This window comes from Geotrypetes seraphini, chromosome 1 (genome assembly GCF_902459505.1).
Source record: "Geotrypetes seraphini chromosome 1, aGeoSer1.1, whole genome shotgun sequence".
NCBI lineage: Eukaryota > Metazoa > Chordata > Amphibia > Gymnophiona > Dermophiidae > Geotrypetes > Geotrypetes seraphini.
Window position 1 is genome coordinate 254313751 of NC_047084.1, and position 16599 is coordinate 254330349.

At 46.2% G+C, this 16599-nt stretch overlaps 1 protein-coding gene across 2 annotated transcripts in view; it reads left to right on the plus strand.

The window, feature by feature from the left end:
• The window catches only part of EVC (EvC ciliary complex subunit 1), a 140868-nt gene that overhangs the window by 62898 nt on the left and 61371 nt on the right, over positions 1-16599 (plus strand). For both annotated transcript variants that reach the window (XM_033949478.1, XM_033949488.1), the window contains exon 13: positions 10612-10824. In XM_033949478.1, coding sequence (XP_033805369.1) covers positions 10612-10824 — 213 coding nt within the window. The remainder of the gene's footprint in view (positions 1-10611; positions 10825-16599) is intronic.

The following is a 16599-nucleotide window of genomic DNA, read 5'->3' on the forward strand; positions in this document are numbered from 1 at the left end:
GTTCCCACCCCGCCCGACGCCCGATTCACCCCCCCAGCAGGACCGCTCGCACCCCCACCCCGAACGACCGCTCGCACGCGCTCCCACCCGCACCCGCATCCACGATCGGAGCAAGAGGGAGCCCAAGCCCTCTTGCCCGGTCGACTCCCCGACGTCCGATACATCCCCCCCCCCCCGGCAGGACCGCCGACTTCCCGACAATATCGGGCCAGAAGGGAGCCCAAACCCTCCTGGCCACGGCGACCCCCTAACCCCACCCCGCACTACATTACGGGCAGGAGGGATCCCAGGCCCTCCTGCCCTCGACGCAAACCCCCCTCCCCCCCAACGACCGCCCCCCCCCAAGAACCTCCGACCGCCCCCCAGCCGATGCGCGTTCCCCCTGGCGACCCCCCCACCCCCCTTCCCCGTACCTTTGGTAGTTGGCCGGACAGACGGGAGCCAAACCCGCCTGTCCGGCAGGCAGCCAACGAAGGAATGAGGCCGGATTGGCCCATCCATCCTAAAGCTCCGCCTACTGGTGGGGCCTAAGGCGCGTGGGCCAATCAGAATAGGCCCTGGAGCCTTAGGTCCCACCTGGGGGCGCGGCCTGAGGCACATGGTCGGGTTGGGCCCATGTGCCTCAGGCCGCGCCCCCAGGTGGGACCTAAGGCTCCAGGGCCTATTCTGATTGGCCCACGCGCCTTAGGCCCCACCAGTAGGCGGAGCTTTAGGATGGATGGGCCAATCCGGCCTCATTCCTTCGTTGGCTTCCTGCCGGACAGGCGGGTTTGGCTCCCGTCTGTCCGGCCAACTACCAAAGGTACGGGGAAGGGGGGTGGGGGGTTCGTGGGGGTCGCCAGGGGGGTCGCGGGTCGGCTGGGGGGGCGGTCGGAGGTTCTTGGGGGGGGGCGGTCGTTGGGGGGAGGGGGGTTTGCGTCGAGGGCAGGAGGGCCTGGGATCCCTCCTGCCCGTAATGTAGTGCGGGGTGGGGTTAGGGGGTCGCTGTGGCCAGGAGGGTTTGGCTCCCTTCTGGCCCAACTACCAAAGGTACGGGGAAGGGGGGTGGGGGGTCGTGGGGGTCGCCAGGGGGGTCGCGGGTCGGCTGGGGGGGCGGTCGTTGGGGGGAGGGGGGTTTGCGTCGAGGGCAGGAGGGCCTGGGATCCCTCCTGCCCGTAATGTAGTGCGGGGTGGGGTTAGGGGGTCGCCGTGGCCAGGAGGATTTGGGCTCCCTCCTGGCCCGATATTGTTGGGGAGTCGGCGGTCCTTCGGGGGGAGGGATGTATCGGACGTCGGGGGGGGGGGCATCAGGCTTTCAGGATGGGGACAGACCTTCAAGGGGGGACAGTGCACGGAAGTCAGGGGGGGTGAACGGAGAGTCGGGACAGCGCACGGAAAGTCAGGGCGGGCGAAAGGAGCGTCGGGCAGCATGCGCGGTATACCCGTGAGCGCGGTATACCAAAGTTTTTGTACATATCATCGTGATTTCTGCGCGCTATACCCGTGTGCGCGTTTTATACGGGTGCGCGTTATTTGCGTGAAAATACGGTACTCAATTTGTGCAGGGCCTTTCATTCTTCTTTGGGTAGATTAGATGAAAATTTTGGAATATCTTTATTTGTGTCACTTCTTGTAGCACTAATTTCCAAAATGTTCATTGGGGACAGGCAGATGTAGTTTAGGTTAGTTCACTGTAATTTAATGAGCTGGCCCCAAGATCGCTATGACAATGTAGGAATGGGGCAGGAAGCGGGGAGGGAATGGGTCTTACACCAGTGAAGCCACTCATGTTAGCAGGGCACAGCTGAGGTGACTATGTGAGCTCCTCATGCCTTATTCTGTGGATTATGCCGTGCACAGTGATGTGGTTTTTTTTTTCTTTGTTAAGGCATGAGCAGTTCTATGTATTGGAGGTACACCCTGCCTCTGTTTTGCGATTGAGCATGAGCGTTACTGTGATCCTAGGCGGACACAGTTTCACACTCACCTGTTGAGGCTGCTCCTGATAGCTTTCCATGCCCTCATGGAAACACTGAAAGGGGCAGGGGAAGGTGGTGGTGATATTTAAATATGTGCCTCCATCTCCCAGGGGGAATAATTGGGCTTACTAACAAGGTATAGAAGATGGTAAAGTGAGGTAAACTGGAAATATCCACAAAAACAAATCTCCCCACTTCCGATAGTCCAGTAAGGAAAGAGGTCTAAAGGGTCTTCAACACCCACTCAGTTCCACACCGATTGTGTAGTGCATACATTTAGTGGGTAATAATGTATATTCTTGACCCTTATTGTCACCTCCTCATTGATGTCTTGCTTAACACTTATTGTTGTTTCATAGTTCAATGAACCAATTCAAATAAAACATCGCAACAGAAAGTGTTTTCACTTATCTTTTAAAGTGAAGAATCACTAGCCTGCCCAATGGGACCCGTTTCGCCACAAAAAGGCATTCTCAAGGGTTCTTAAGGAGCTCCACTCAAGCGTCCTTTCTCTCTTAGGGCAGAGAAAACCTAGCCATTTTGGACTTTTTCCGGGTGACATCTAATCTCGGCTTTTTTGAGATACAGCGACCAGAAATGGATGCAGTACTCAAGGTAAGGTTGCATCATGGAGCAATACAGCTGTTAAATTGCATGCAGAGTATGAGGAAATTGCAAGAGGATCTGGGCATCCAAATGGCAAAGACTAGGCATCCAAATGGCAGATGAAATTTTAAATGGACCAATGTAAAGTGCTACATATTGGGAAGAATATTCCAAATCATAGTTACCAGATCCTAGGGTAAAGATCTAGTTGTCATTTCTGACAATATGCTGAAATCTTCCACCCATTGGCCAAAAAAGCAAATAGGATGCTAGGAATTATTAAAAAATGGATGGTTAACAAGACTAAGAATATTATAATGCCCCTGTATCGCTCCATAGTGTGACCTCATCTGGAGTATTGAATTCAATTCTGGTCTCCTTATCTCAAGAAAGATTTAGTGGCGCTAGAAAAGGTTCAAAAAAGAGCGACCAAGATGGTAAAGGGGATGGAACTCCTCTTGTATGAGGAAAGACTAAAATGGTTAGGGCTCTTCAGCTTGGAAAAGAGACGGCTGAGGGGAGATATTATTGAAGTCTACAAAATCCTGAGTGGAATAGAACGGGTATAAGTGGATCAATTTTTCACTCCGTCAAAAATTACAAAGACTAGGGGACACTCGAAGTTACAGGGAAATACTTTTAAAACCAATTGGAGGAAAAAAATTTTCACTCAGAGTATAGTTAAGCTCTGGAATGCGTTGCCAGAGGATGTGGTAAGAGCAGACAGCGTAGCTGGTTTTAAGAAAGGTTTGGACAAGTTCCTGGAGGAAAAGTCCATAGTCTGTTATTGAGAGAGACATGGGGGAAGCCACTGCTTGCCCTGTATTGGTAGCATGGAATATTGTTACACCTTGGGTTTTGGCCAGGTACTTGTGACCTGGATTGGCCACCGTGAAAATGGGTTACTGGGCTTCATGAACCATTGGTCTGACCCAATAAGGCTATTCTTATGTTCATTATAATATTCTTGGTCTTATTAACAATCCCTTTCTTAATAATTTCTAGCATCCTGTTTGCTTCTTTAGCCATTGTGTGGAAGATTTCAGCATATTGTCTGCAATGACTACTAGATCTTTACCCTAGCATCTGGTAACTATGATTTGAAATATTCTTCCCAATATGTAGCACTTTACAATGGTCCACTTAAAATTTCATCTGCCATTTGGATGCCCAGTCTTTTAATCTCATAAGATCCTCTTGCAATTTCCTCACACTCTGCATGCAATTAACAGCTTGGAAAAGATTTGTGCCCTCTGCTAATTGAATCACCTCACTTGGTATTCCTATTTCCAAATTATTTATAAATATATTAAAAGATCACTGGTCCCAGTAAAGATTCCTGTGGCAGTCCACTATTCATTGTCCTCCACTGAGAGAATTGGCCATTCAACCATATTCTCTGTTTCGTACCCAGTTCTCAGTATGCAACAGAACATTGCCTCCTATCCCGTGGGGACACCTCCTAGGGTCGCGGGGATCCTGCGGGGTTGAAGCAACTCGAGCCGCGAGGCTCGCCTTCTTTTTCCTACCTGCTCTGCCGCAGCACACAGCCGACCGGAAGTCTTCCCCGAAAGCCCTCCCTCCCTCCGACGTCAGCGCTGACATCGGGGAAGACTTCTGGTCAGCTATGTGTACTGGGGAAGTGCAGGCAGGGAATAGAAGACGAGCCTCGCGGCTCGAGCTCCATTTGGCTGGTAATTTGCTTAAAGATGAGGGCTGGGAGGCGGAACACAAAAGGGGGGAGGGAGTGCGTTTTTGGACACAAGGTATGAACTTGGGAATAGGGAGCTGCAACCATATTTTAAAAAACATAGGGGAGGGCTTCCAAAATCCAAGGGTTATCTTACAAAGCTGTCCTCGGTGCGACAGAGCTGTGGGACTCCCCTCTGGTTAAAGGTTCAGAGGATAAAATCATTTCTCAACCTTTGGCCAGTATCAGGCACTTGTACAGCTCCTTTTAAAGAGTGCTGCATTCCCTGAATTACCCATTCCCTCTCATTCCGTTTGAGGAGGCACATTTAGAATCTCATGTAAACCCACAGTGTTCTAGGCTGCACAGGGCATTCACTGTAATAAACAAGCCCCATTATTTTCAAAGCAGAGGAGGAAAGCAAATAGATTAAATCAGGTTGTTTATGAGAAATTGGCTTCCATCGGTCACAGAGCAATGGCAAGGAAGGTCTTCTGACTGTGTGCGGTTACACAGTCAAAGGTTAATTTATAGCCATTGGTAGCTCTCCTCAGGTTATTTTTAGTCAGTGGTCAAAAATCTTTTAAGCAAGAGTGAGCAATATTTAACAAGTGACACAGAGATTAGGTTGCAAGGAAAGAAAAATATTAATGTCAGTATTGTAATCAATGTTTTCCAGCATAACAAAGAAACGATATGTGCCAGCCAGAAATACTATACAGAAAGACAGTTCAATATCCTGTATGATCAGTGTTTGCCCGGTGCTACCTCCTGTTTCACTAGAGATTATATAGTTCCAGTATCACACACATTTTTTTTTGCCCAGAAAATGAACTGAAGAGCAGGGCTATAGGGTGTGATTTTTGAAAATCCATCTTGTTCCTACAGCTCACTGGCTTGTGTTGCAGATCCACATTCTTGGGATGTATCACATGTATAAGGACCAACAATACGAGAATTTGATAGCCAGAACGGATCATATAGCTGCGGGAGATGGTTGTGTACACAGGAATGGAAGAAAGGAGAATTTTTGGTCATAGGGAGGGAGTGAGGTACAGATGAGAGTGAGAAATATTGTGGTGGAAAGGGAACAGTGGGATAGATGGGAAATGGATGCAAGAGGGAGGAATGTTGGACATAATGGTGAAGGGAATGGAGGAAGAGATGTGGCATGGTGCTGGAGAGGGGTGATAGAAGGAGAAATGTTGGGCATGGGGCTGGTGGGCAGGCAAGAAAGATGAGAAAGGGATAAATGCTGGACCATGGTGGGAGGAACCAATGGACAGCAACAGAAGAATTTACAGAAGATGGGAAAGCGGAAAAAAGAAACTGGGACCAACTTTATGGAAAAATAAGTCTCCAGACAACAAAGGTAAAAAACGGAATTTATTGACTAAAATATGTTAGCTTTGGGAAATGTATATAGCAGATGTCTTTGCATTGTGTTCAAAAGAAAAGGAAATGCATTTCTGGTTTTATTTCTACAGTGCTGAAGTACTTGCTGACCCTTGCTGTGACTGGTGGGGATCCCCAAGCACCGCCAGCAGAGGACCTCCTCTAGAGACGGCCAGAACTCCCCTCCACCAAGCACAGCAATCACTGGCAGCATCCATGAGCCACTGAGGTGCCAGCATCTGTGACTCAGGGATGCTACTGCTGCCTGCCAAGCTTGGCAGAAGGGACCCCCGGCCAACTGCAAAGGAAGTCCTCAGCTGACAGCTTGGGGGTTCTCATCAGCTGAGTATTTATATTTTATATTTACATTAGAGGCTCTGGTAGAAACCCGTTTACAAAGTATGTATTCTTCCCAATTATTATTTCCAAATTAATAAAGTGTCTTTGCTTATTTGTAAATGGGTCTCTACCGCAGCCTTTAATTCAGTAGCATAATTAAATGAAATAACTATTTCTGAAGTTATAGGGACGGAGGGGATTCCTTACGGGGATGGAGGTATTCCTCGCGGGGACGAGTGGGATTCCTCACGGGGATGGGTGTTGACGGGTGGGATTTTGGCAGGGACGGGTAGGATTTCTGTCCCCGCGCAACTCTCTACTTCCCAAGCTGGAAACAAGCCCCTAGAGCTCCTATCCCACCCATTGCATTGCAGCCAAGCAGGGAAGGCAATGGACAGAACACAATTTTGGAATCCCCGCCTCCCTTGCATTCTGTGCAACCACAGTGCTTACACATAGCTGGTGAAGGCCCTGCTCATGAGGGACTTTGTCAGACGCTCTCTGAAAATCTAGACGCATTAAATCAACTAGCTCACCTTCCTGTGGCTGAATCCATGTTGTCTCTGTTCCATTATCTATCGTTTCACTAATTTTGTTCTTTATAATAGTTTTTATGATTTTTCCCAGCATTAGCATCAGGCTTTCCAGTCTATAATTTCCTGGATCACCCCTGGAACCTATTGTCCTCTTCCAATTTTTAGGTATCATGGATTATTTTAATGACAGGTTACATATTACTAATAGTAGATCAACAACTTCATTTATAAGTTCTTACACTACACTGAGGGATATCCAAGCCATCCAGGTGATTTCACATATTAAACAACATGGAAGGAAGGCCAAATCACAGCCCAAATGGTTAAAAGGTAAGGTGCTCTTTAATTTTTCATTCTATTTATTTATTCAATTTTCTATACCGTTCTCCCTGGGGAGCTCAGAACGGTTTACATTAATTTATTCAGGTACTCAAGCATTTTTCCCTGTCTGTCCCAGTGGGATCACAATCTATCTATTGTATCTGGTCAATTTTTACTTATTACATCATCCAGGTTCACCGAGATTTTATAATTCTTCCATATCATCTCCCTTAAATACCATTTCTAGCATAGGTAAATAGATCTCTCATATCTTTTTTCAGTAAAAACTAGATCAGAGAATTCATTTACTCTCTCCACTATGGCCTTGTCCTCTCTGAATGCTTCTTTTATTCCTTGATGATCTAGCATTCTCACTGATTCCCTCACTATCGGGATCTTTTACAAAGCTGCAGTAGCGATGCTGCCATGGTAAATGCACCGAAGCCCATTCAGTTCCTATGGGATTTCAAGCATTTACCACAGCAGCATCACTACCATAGCTTTGTATAAGGAGCCTTATGAGTTTTTGCTTATATAGAAAAATTCTTTTCAAATTCTCTTTTAGCCTTCTTTACTAATGTTTTGCATCTAATTTGTCAGTGTTATGCTGCTTCCTGTTATCTTCATTTGGATTCCTTTTCTGTTTTTGAAAGATGTTCTTCTGGCTATAATAGCCTATTTTGCCTTACCTTTTAACTATGCAGGATATCATTTAGACTTCCTTCCATGTTGTTTAATACATGAAATAAATTATGGTCTGGGCTTCTAAAATGTGTTGTTGTTTTTTTGTTTGTTTTTTTAAATAATTCTTTATTCATTTTCAAATTAAACAACAAGTGCACAAAAGAATATATTACAACAAATTATTCCACAATAACACTGATATCCAGCAAAAATGAGAGTCTCTTGTGGGGATAAAAGTGTTGTTGTTTTTTTTAAACGATGTCTTTTCTGCTCTAATGATTTCTAAGCAACATCAACATACATATTTGATTCAACCCAAAAATGTACCTAGCAGTAGAGCCTGAGGTATGAAAATGCCAATAAACATGATTTTAATGTTAGCTGTTTATTTTCCAGCTAATTGAAGGTTCTGTAAGATGACAAAAATATCAAATACTTAAGAATTGAAGACCTAATTATATTCCATTATTCTTAATTCAAATGGCTTACTTAAAATTCTTCATAAATTCCCAGTATTTCAATGTCACATATGCATTTCTGTAATTTAAAGGTCATTCCTATAAATAGAAAATATTCTGTGTGAAGAATAATTTTTCTCTGAAAGTATACTTGAATGTGCCTTTTTTAAAAGTGTTCTTTAGCTGAAGGCAAGGCAGATGTAATGACCTCAACATTAGCAAGTTTAATCATTGTCTTTATTGTTTATAAAAGAGTAGTTCATATCATTCTAATTATTTTAAGAAATTTCTAGAAAAGGAGAAATGAAAGTTGTAACAAATAAACTCACTAATAGACATAATGTTGGTAGATCTGGAAGTGTATTGCAATTATTCTTCAAAACTTACTGAGTATGATAAAATGTATTTATTTCTAATTTTTGGTATTGCATATCAATTCCAGTAGTTGAAATGTAAGGACAGTGCTGGATTGAGATGGGTTGGAGAGGGCTTTGCTAGAAACTCTAGTACAGCGGTCCCCAATGTCCCTCCTTGAGGGCCAAATCCAGTTGGGTTTTCAGGATTTCCCCAATGAATATGCATTGAAAGCAGTGCATGCACATAGATCTCATGCATATTCATTGGGGAAATCCTGAAAACCTGACTGGATTCGGCCCTCAAGGAGGGACTTTGGGGACCCCTGCTCTAGTATATGGACAATGCCAAGCAGATTTCTATGGACTATGTACCGAAAATATCAAAGTTCAAGATCATGTATTTTTATACTATGTTCGTTTAATCATGAATTATTGTCATTATCGTTCAGGTCTTTATTTGCTGTCCTTAGAGGTAAGCAAACTTGTCTTAACCCAACTTACTTGGGCCAATCAGAGTTTTAGGCCTCCTTCCCAATGCATTCTGGGATACACTGGGAGGTGGTCTAAGACTCCAATTGGCCAGATCTCTAAGGCTACTCCCTCCCTCCATGCTTTCACCAGCCCTCCCTCCATGCTGTTTCTCCAGACCCTTTCATGCTGTTTCTCCTTCCCTCTCTTCCTTCATCCATGCTGTTTCTCCAGCTCTCCTCACTCTGTGTTGTTCCTCCAGCCCCCTCCTTCCCGTCATGCTATTTTCCAGTCCTCCTTCCTTTTCTTCCTTCATGCTGTTTCTCCAGCCTCCTTCCTTCCTTCCTGTAACACTGCTTCTCCTCATGACCTCACTAGCTCCCATCTCCCCCACCTCCTCCATGCTGCTGTGATTGAATCTTCAGGCAGCCGGCAGCAGCAACGAGGTGAGCCTGCTACCGTTGGCCTGCCCTGGAAGCTGCCTCTCTGCAAATCTCACCTATGCAGAAACAGGAATTTGATGCAGAGAGGCAGCTTCTAGGGCAGGCCGGCGGTAGCAGGCTCATCTTGTTGCTGCCGTTGGCTGACCGAAGATTTAGTCACAGTGGCTAGGCCTGGAGAGGAGGTAGGTGGGGGAGTTGGAAGAGCCGGCTAAACCCGGACGGAGTCCCCCCATCTTTTAAAAAAACTGTTTGGGCATCCAGACAGTCCTCGAAAAAGAGGATATGTCTGGGATTTCCCGGATGTCTACTAATGCTAGTCATTAGGGACAGGCTGGTTCCCTGGAATTCTGCACAGCTTGTCTTTACCTTGCTATTGAAAATGTGTTACTGAAAATCTCCCCTTATTGAAAGCAATGTAGGTGCATGTCTCCCACATAGCTTAGAGCAATGGTTCTCAATCCAGTCCTTGGAACATATCTAGCCAGTCTGGTTTTCAGGCTATCTGCAGTGAATATTCATGAGATAAATTTGCATGCACTATCTCCATTGTATGCAAATCTGCCTCATGCATATTCACTGTGGATATTCTGAAAACCTGACTGGCTAGGTGTGTTCTGAGGTTTGGGTTGAAAACCACTGGCATAATAATAATAATTTTATTCTTATATACCGCCAAAGCCATAATAGTTTGAGGCAGTTTACAATAAGAAGTGCTAGACAATCGGAGAAAAAGCACAATGTAAAATCATCAGATACATACATACAGATAAAAGAAGTAAAACAATGAATCCTTAGGTTACAAATCGATTAAACAATTTCGTTTTTACTGATTTTCTGAAATTAAAATAGGATGAGGAATGCATGATGATATTACCCAGCCAATCGTTCAATTTACCAGCCTGGAAAGCAAGAGTTCTGTCCAGGAATCTTTTATAACGACAGGCCTTTATTGTTGGATAAGTGAACATGTGTATTCTACGTGTAGGTAGGCCTGTTAGAACAATCCAAAATAAAATGAGAAACCAAATACGTAGGGGCCAAACCAAATATAGATTTAAAACAAAAAAGACAAGAAAATAGATTTTAAAACCAAATATAGATTTAAAGACAAGAAAATTTAAACAAAACTCTTGCTTCCAGCGGCTCGCAGTGGTTAAATAGAGTTCTTAGTGTGTGTTTTTTTCCTCAAGATCTGACTTCTTGTTAAACTGTCTTGCATATTAGTATGCCCTGTTTCTATTTCCCATGGTAAGACTAAAAATCAAAGCTTTTGATGCCCTGATAAACATACCTGAACACTAAATAATATGTGATCAATATTCTTCTTTTACAGTATATGCTTATATTTTTTTTCTAGGAATTATATACTAGTTCCTCACAGGTCTTTGAGAACTTGGTTAAAGAGCTGTTTCTTAAGACTCTGCCAGCCATCACTAATTTGTCTGTTGACGAATGTGAGCTTCTTAAACAGGAAATGGGGAATAATTTGTCATTTGAGTTGGAAAAAGCAGAGGACCAAAGAAAAAAGAGTCTGAAAATTTTCCAGGAACTGCTACTACATGAAAAACAGGTATTTTAAATCAATTTGGTGAGTTGCTCTGAGGCTACTTTGTAGAGTCCTTAATGCAAATTTGTGCCCCTTTTACAAAACCGTAGCAGTTTTTAGCACCAGCTGTGGCGGTATTAGCTCCGAACCGCATAGAATTCCTGTGAGCGTCAGAGCTGTTATCATCGCGGCTGGTGCTAATAAACACACTATGGTTTTGTAAAAGGGGGAGGGGGGTTAGAGAATTGTTTTGGATTTTAATCTGACCCTTCCCCTTCCTACCTCTTTCCTGCCTCCAAAGATCCTGATAGTTGTTATACAGGAAGTCTAGAGAATGACACAGGGACAAATCCGTCCCCATCCCCACGAGATCTCAATATAAGAACATAAGAATTGCCATACTGGGATAGACTGAAGGTCCATCAAACCCAATATCCTGTTTCTAACAGTGGCCAAGTACCTAGCTAGATCCCAAGTAGTAAAACAGATTTTATGCTGGTTATCCTAGGAATATCCCCATCCTTTCCCCGTGAGCCCTGTCCCTGTCCCATTCCTGCATCTCTGTCTTCATCTGCACAAGCCTTGAATACTTTAAAATCATAAGTGTTTGAGGCTTGTGCTGTTAAGGTAAACTAAACTAAACTAAACCTTAAGTTTGTATACCGCATCATCTCCACGGAAGTAGAGTTCGACACGGTTTACAGGAATTACTAAAGAAAGGAACTCCAATGGGAGGAAGGAGGGTTTGGTAAAAAGGAAGGAAGGATGGGGACTAAGTAGAGTGGAGAGGGAGGGAGTGGTTACATTTTAGAGAAAAGCCAAGTTTTCAAATGTTTTCTGAAACGTTGAAGTGTGGGCGAACTTCGAAGAGGGGCAGATAAGCTGTTCCATAGCTCGGTGATCCTGAAGAGGAGGGATGTTCCAAGTCTTCCTATATGGGAGATGCCCTTCAAAGAGGGGAATGACAGTATGAGTTTTTGAGTGGATCTGGTGGAGTTAGGATTCGGGGAGAGCCAAGATAGTGGAAACAGGGGAAGAAGGATGCCGTGTAGAGACTTGAAGGCTAGGCAGGCGCATTTGTAGTGAACCCTGAGGAGCACTGGGAACCAGTGAAGCTTAGACAGAAGCGGGGAGATGTGGTCGAATTTGCTTTTTTCGAAGATTAATTTAGCCGCGGTGTTCTGAATCCGCTGAAGCCTGAGAAGACTTTTCTTTGTTAGGCTTAAGTAAATGGAGTTGCAGTAGTCCAGTCTAGAAAGAATAATGGATTGAACGAGGATAGCAAAGTGTTGTTGGTGGAAGCAGGATCTGACTTTCCTTAGCATGTGAAGGTTGAAAAAGCATTTTTTTACTAAGGAGTTAAGGTGATCGTTGAAGGACAGTGTAGAGTCGATGATGATTCCCAGAACTTTGCTTGAGTGCTCAAGCTGCAGTTTGGTGCCAGAGGATAATGGGATGACGGTGGGCAGCTGATCCAATTTTGGGCCTAGCCAGAATAGTTTAGTTTTGGTTTCATTAAGTTTCATTTGAAAGGTGAGAGCCCAGGATTGGAGATTCGTTATACAAGAGGAGATGTTGTCAGAGAGGTTGGTGAGGTTGGGATCAGTCTCAAGGAGGACAAGGATGTCGTCGGCGTAAGTGTAAAGTGTCTCAGAGGGGGATAGTTGGAGGAGTTTCAGGGAAGACATATAAACATTGAAAAGAATCGGGGATAGAGGTGAACCCTGAGGAACTCCACAAATCGGTTTCCAAGGGGAGGATGAGGTACCGTTCATGTTAACGAAGTAGGAGCGCGAACGTAGGAACTTCGAGAACCAGTCTAAGACTGTGGAGTGTATGCCAATTTCCGAAAGTTGGAGGATAAGAATGTCCTGATGGACAATGTCGAAAGCTGCAGAAAGATCAAATTGAAGAAGGACAGCGAACTTGTTGCAAGAGTGAAGATGTTGGACTTTAGAAATTAAAGAGGCCAGAAGGGATTCAGTGCTAAAGTTGGGTCTGAAGCCATGTTGGTAGGGTAGAAGAATGGAAAATCTCTCAAGATAGGATGAGAGTTGGGTAGCTATGATGGACTCCAGCATCTTGGTCAGAAGAGGAATGTTAGCTATTGGGCGGTAGCTGGACGGTGTGGAGGGGTTTAGATCAGCTTTTTTCAGTAGGGGGGATAATGCAATGTGTCCCATTTCTACAGAAAAAAGGCCTGAGAGTAGGGCGGAATTTATAAGTTTGGTGAGAGATGAGATGGCTTGTGTGGGAATATTTTCGTATAAGTAGGAGGGGAAGGGATCCAAGGTACAGTTGCAGGATTTTAATTTGAGGCAGAGCTTGGAAACTTGGGAGTCGGAGACGGGATCGAAGGCGGTCCAGGATCTATCGGCTGGGATATGGTTGGCTTCGGATGGATTAGTGTTGGAGGCGGCGAGCACCAGAGAGTTGTAGGAGGGTGTTGGAGGGAAGGAGCATCTTAAGGTGGTGACTTTCTCATTGAAAAATTTAGCTAGTTCATCGGCAGATGGGGAGGAGGGGGGTGTGGCGGGATCGTGTTTGGAGGATATGGAACGCCAAATGTTGAACAGTGTATTGCTTTGGTTGTTGGATCTGGAGATTTTGTTGCCGTAGTAGTTCTTCCTTGATTTTTTTAATTCAGTGTTGTAGAATTTAATATTCACCCTCCAGGTCTGTCTGTCGGAGGGGGATTTAGATTTTTTCCATTTGCGTTCCAGTATTCGACATTTTTGTTTTAGTTGTCTGTAGTATGGAAGGTACCAGGGGGCCTTGCGGGGGTAGGAGACAGTTTTGGTGGATAGAGGAGCAAGGGAGTGGTAGGTGGTTTCCGAGAGGGTGATCCAATTAAGCCAGTTGGATTCAGGGCTTGGAGGATTGGGAGTGGTGGATAGTAGGTTGAGGAGTTTGTTCCAGAACAGGTCGCTCGCAATTTTTTTGCGGAAGGTAATGGGATTGGGGGTACGCGGTGGTGGTTTGAGGTGGGACATGAAAATGGGGAGGCAGAAAGCCCCTAGGACGTGGTCGGACCAGGGGACAGGTTCCCAGCGAGTGTCGTCAACCGAAGTTTTGTAGTCGGTGAGGTCGAGGAAGCTGATGATGTCTAAAGTATGCCCCTTTTCATGGGTTGGGGAGAGAGCCGGGGGTGGGAATCCTAAAGAGGTGAGGAAGTTGTTGAGATCAATAGCATCCTTGTTGGTGGTGTCGTTTATGTGAAGATTAATATCTCCAATGATTAGTAGTCTTTGAAATTTAAAGAACCCGTTGTTCAACTACAAATTGGGGGGGGGGCATTGTTGGGAGACAGCAGACTTGAGAGAGACTTGGGTGTGCTGGTGGATGCATCACTGAAGCCATCTGCACAGTGCGCAGCAGCCTCGAAAAAAGCCAACAGGATGCTGGGCATCATAAAGAGGGGCATAACAACCAGGACGCGGGAAGTCATCATGCCATTGTATCGAGCGATGGTGCGTCCACATCTGGAATATTGCGTTCAGTATTGGTCGCCACACCTCAAGAAGGACATGGCGGTACTTGAGAGAGTCCAAAGGAGAGCAACGAAACTGGTAAAAGGGCTGGAACACTGCCCATACGCCGAGAGGTTGGATAGGCTGGGGCTCTTCTCTCTGGAAAAAAGGAGGCTCAGGGGAGATATGATAGAGACCTTCAAGATCATGAGGGGCATAGAGAGGGTGGATAGGGACAGATTCTTCAGACTGAAGGGGACAACAAGTACGAGGGGGCATTCGGAGAAACTGAAGGGAGATAGGTTCAAAACAAATGCAAGGAAGTTTTTTTTCACCCAAAGGGTCGTGGACACTTGGAATGCGCTACCGGAGGAAGTGATCAGGCAGAGTACGGTACAGGGATTCAAACAGGGATTGGACGGATTCCTGAGGGATAAAGGGATCGTGGGATACTGAGGGAGGAGCTGGGATGTAACACAAGTATAGAAAGCTAACCAGGTAATAAGTATAGAAACCCAACAGGTCGTGCATGTGCAAGACCGGAGGGTTAGGACTACGATGGGAAGATAGGACTTCAATGAGAAACCAAGGTGGCAATGGAGCCCCTTCTGGTGATTCAGACAGGTCGTGACCTGTTTGGGCCGCTGCGGGAGCGGACTGCCGGGCAGGATGGACCTATGGTCTGACCCGGCGGAGGCACTGCTTATGTTCTTATGTGATAGTCTCAAGGACGAGGTCAGAGGATTTGTTCCAGGGGGATAGTGGACGATATAAAAGCAGGATACGCAGTGGGTGAGGATGGAGTTCGTCATTGACAGAGGCTAACATGTATTCTAGGGAGGCATGGCTACCCTTTTCTAAAAGTTGGACGTCAAAGAATGATTTGTGGAGGAGTGCCAGGCCACCACCTTTACGATTAATTCTGGGGGAGAAGAGGCCTTGGTAACCGTGGGAACAGAGTTCGTTTTGAGAGATTAGGTCGTCTTTTGTGATCCATGATTCAGTGATGAATAGGAATCCGGGATTGAGATCTTCGAGAAGGTCCTTCAGAATTTGGGTTTTGTTGCAAGCAGATCTGGCATTGCAGTAGAGAGACGGGACTGGGGTGAGAGAGTCTGAGGCGTGGTTGGGAGGTATGGCAGGGGAGATGGGCTTTAAGGAGGCGTGATTGATTCTTCGGGGGATTTTTTTTGGGGGGATGACTTCTGGTGCGCAAAAGCGTGGGGATTATGGCACCAGGGCAGGTGGGATTGACAATAGTGGGGTTCAGTGAGTTAGGAGGGGGAGGTTTCAGGCAGAAGGAGATATTGGAGGATGAGCAGAGAAGGAGGAGAAGGATCCATGGGTGTGGTTTTATGGTGGGGTTTGGTAGAGCCTTGTTGGGCAGAGCCGGACAATTGAGGAGAATTAAAACAATTAAATATAATCTGGTGAATCTGGTGAACAGTTGAATAAAATATGGAGGTCTTTAACACTCTTAAAAAAACGGGGGAGGGATCGGTGGTCTTAAGCAGGACTTAAACAATAGAATAGCAGAGCAATTATACAGTTGAATAGAAACTGAAGAACTTTGGCAATTTTAACACTAACTAGAATCTAGAGGGTCTTAGTCGGACTCAAAAACAGTTAAGTAGGAATTGTCGGGATGGAGCTTGTCAATGAAGTCAGGATTGGTGGTTGAAATGGCAAGAACCTAGCCGGGCAGAGGAAGTGGGGACAGAATGGAGAGAGGCTTGCTCCTTTCTCTGTCTGAAAGAGACGCAGGGGATAAGAAAAACCCTGACAGCAGGGGGAGCGGAGATGCCGGGGTTTCGGGGGCGGAGCAGGGCTCCCACGCGGCCCGAGATCGCCGGTTCAGCAAAGGCAGCTCCCGGTGGCAGAGGAGCTGCTTTTAAGAGGAGAGCAGAGTCGCTGGGGTTTCGGGGGCGGAGCAGGGCTCCCACGCGGCCCGAGATCGCCGGTTCAGCAAAGGCAGCTCCCGGTGGCAGAGGAGCTGCTTTTAAGAGGAGAGCAGTCGCTGGGGTTTTGGGGGCGGAGCAGGGCTCCCACGCGGCCCGAGATCGCCGGTTCAGCAAAGGCAGCTCCCGGTGGCAGAGGAGCTGCTTTTAAGAGGAGAGCAGAGTCGCTGGAGTTTCGGGGGCGGAGCAGGGCTCCCACGCGGCCCGAGATCGCCGGTTCAGCAAAGGCAGCTCCCGGTGGCAGAGGAGCTGCTTTTAAGAGGAGAGCAGAGTCGCTGGAGTTTCGGGGGCGGAGCAGGGCTCCCACGCGGCCCGAGATCGCCGGTTCAGCAAAGGCAGCTCCCGGTGGCAGAGGAGCTGCTTTTAAGAGG